This window comes from Priapulus caudatus, unplaced genomic scaffold, assembly GCF_000485595.1.
Source record: "Priapulus caudatus unplaced genomic scaffold, Priapulus_caudatus-5.0.1 Scaffold866, whole genome shotgun sequence".
Classification (NCBI taxonomy): Eukaryota; Metazoa; Priapulida; class Priapulimorpha; order Priapulimorphida; family Priapulidae; genus Priapulus; species Priapulus caudatus.
In genome coordinates, this window is record NW_014577927.1 from 61,904 (window position 1) to 64,209 (window position 2,306).

Here is a 2,306-nt window from a genome sequence, read left to right on the forward strand (position 1 = left end):
GCTATAAGTTTGTGATGTTTTACTTATAGGCTATAATGTAATGGGAAAAGGAATAAGGAAACTATCCGTATTCGCTAACTTTCCTTTAGGCACATTTCTTCTCACGCACTGGTTGTTGATCATCGATGGTGAAAGATCGTTAAATTAATTAAATTTAAATTAATAAAGGTCTTTTTTCTCATAGGTGGTTTGTACCTAAAGGATTGGATGGCTGGTTTAAAGGATGTGGTTGCAAAAACACCAAGGAGATGTCCTGGTGGGACGAACAGGCGCTACCGACGCATCCAAATATCAAGATGGCTTTCACACCTGCGCAACACTGGTGCCAAAGTGACGTACAAAATATTAATCAGGTAATTAATTAATTAATCTCTTTATTTTATTTTTTATTTCATAATGAGCTTGACACAAATGCATCGCAAGTGGCATGCAACTCTAAAAACCATGTGTATTGGCCTTTATGAAAAAAAGCGAGTGGATGCAAGTATTTTATGTCAGCATGGGTCTGTGCGAATTCCCAAAACTTGTGATAAACGTACCAAAAAATCCCAAAAATTATTAAATAAAATTATTCTTTCGTGTTAAAATCAGACTCTGCGTTAAGATCATATTCTTCGTCATCTGTACAGGAGATATATATAGTATGCAATAATTTATCATTGCAGTGGTTATTGTTTATGGATCCTGCTATATTTTAGTTTTGAACTTATATTTTGTACTCCTTCATTTTGGCAGAGAATATAAGTAAGCTATGACTGTGTTCATGCATCAATCGTGTATGTTTCTTGGATGTTGCGTGACTAAAAAACAACAAGATTCTCAGCGATAGTAACCAGCCTAAGCAGGAGATTATCCCTTGATCAAAGTTCAAATTTCTAGCCCATAAAGATGTTAGGATTATATGGTGAAGATGTTAGTGTCATCTTCTCGGTTTTCAGTTTTTAGCTCAGCTGACGAAGTCAGATGCAGCTTGTAGAATCGCATGAATGTCCGTCCGTCCGTCCGTGCGTCCGTCCGTCCGTCCGTGCGTCCGTCAACAGTTATGGCACAAATCTTTATTAGAAAGTTCAGAAGATTCATCAAAGATGTTATCTGTTTTTGTTTTGCAGGTACTATGGGGAAGCTGGGCCGTGATTGGTCCAAAACACCGCTTCTTCTTTGCCGGCGATACGGGATACTGTGATGTGTTTAAGTCGATCGGTGAGGAGTATGGTCCGTTTGACGTCGCAACGATACCCATAGGAAATGAACAAGTACGTAGAGGAGGCGGAGGAGGAGGAGGAGGAGGAGGGGGAAGAGGAGGAAGGGAGAAGGTCTACCAGTTCATGAACAAGTATCTAGAGGAGGAAGAGGAGAAGGGGAGGAGGGAGAGGAGGAGAAGAAAGGGGGATGAGGATGAGGAGGCAGACAGGGAGGAGAAGGAAGATGGAGAGAGAGAGAGGAGCAGGAGGACGAGGACGACCTAGCCACAGTTAAGAAACTGTCAAAATGCAGAAGAAAAGGAAACATTCAAAGAAAACAACAAACCGAGACCGAGACCCAAAGTTCTCTTGTTTCAGCTCGGCGGAGGAGCGCAACACGTTCGTGCGATCCATGCGACAATGTCATCAGAGAGAGCTCTTACGCGAGACCGTTCGCCAGATGTCGTCACCAAAGGCGGCGGCGGCGGGGGACGGGCGCGCGACCTCGCCCAACCACAGAGTCGAGGAACTAAGAAATAGTTTCACGAGAAGTCGCAGCAAACGCAAACGTGAGTGGAAGAGGAGGGAGAGAGGGAGGAGGGAGGAGGAGAGGGAGGAAGGGAGGAAGGGAGGAGGGGAGCAGGGAGGATTAGGGGAGGAAGAGAACAAAGGGAGGAGAAGAATGCACGCAGAGAGAGAAGAGAGGGGAGAGCGAGAGAAGGGGAGAGGGAGAGGAAGAGAGAGAGAGAGAGGGGGAGAGAGAGGAAGAGAGGGGAGAGAGATAGAGAGAGAGAGAGAAGAGAGCGAGAGAAAGAGAGAAAAAAAGAAAGAGAGAGTGTAAGAGAGAGCGAGAGAGAGAGAGAGCGAGAAAGAAAGAGAGAGAGAGAGAAGGAGAGAGAGAGAGAGAGAAGGAGAGAGCGAGAGAGAGAGAAAGAGAGAGAGAGAGAGTGAGAGAGAGAGAGAGAGAGCGAGCGAGCGAGAAAGAGAGAGAGAAAGAGAGAGAGAGAGACAGAGAGAGAGAGTGAGCGAGAAAGAGAGAGAGAGAGAGAGAGAGAGAGAGAGAGAGAGCGAGCGAGCGAGAAAGAGAGAGAGAAAGAGAGAGAGAGAGACAGAGAGAGAGAGTGA

The 2,306-nt window shown here is 45.3% G+C and overlaps 1 protein-coding gene across 2 annotated transcripts in view; it reads left to right on the plus strand.

Annotated features, from left to right (window-relative positions):
• The first annotated feature begins 272 nt into the window (after nt 1-272).
• Nucleotides 273-2,306, plus strand: part of LOC106814068 (N-acyl-phosphatidylethanolamine-hydrolyzing phospholipase D-like) — a 4,773-nt gene continuing 2,739 nt past the window's right edge. For both annotated transcript variants that reach the window (XM_014818337.1, XM_014818338.1), the window contains exons 1-2: nt 273-353; nt 1,110-1,253. In XM_014818337.1, coding sequence (XP_014673823.1) covers nt 1,246-1,253 — 8 coding nt within the window. In that variant the 5' untranslated portion in view covers nt 273-353; nt 1,110-1,245. The remainder of the gene's footprint in view (nt 354-1,109; nt 1,254-2,306) is intronic.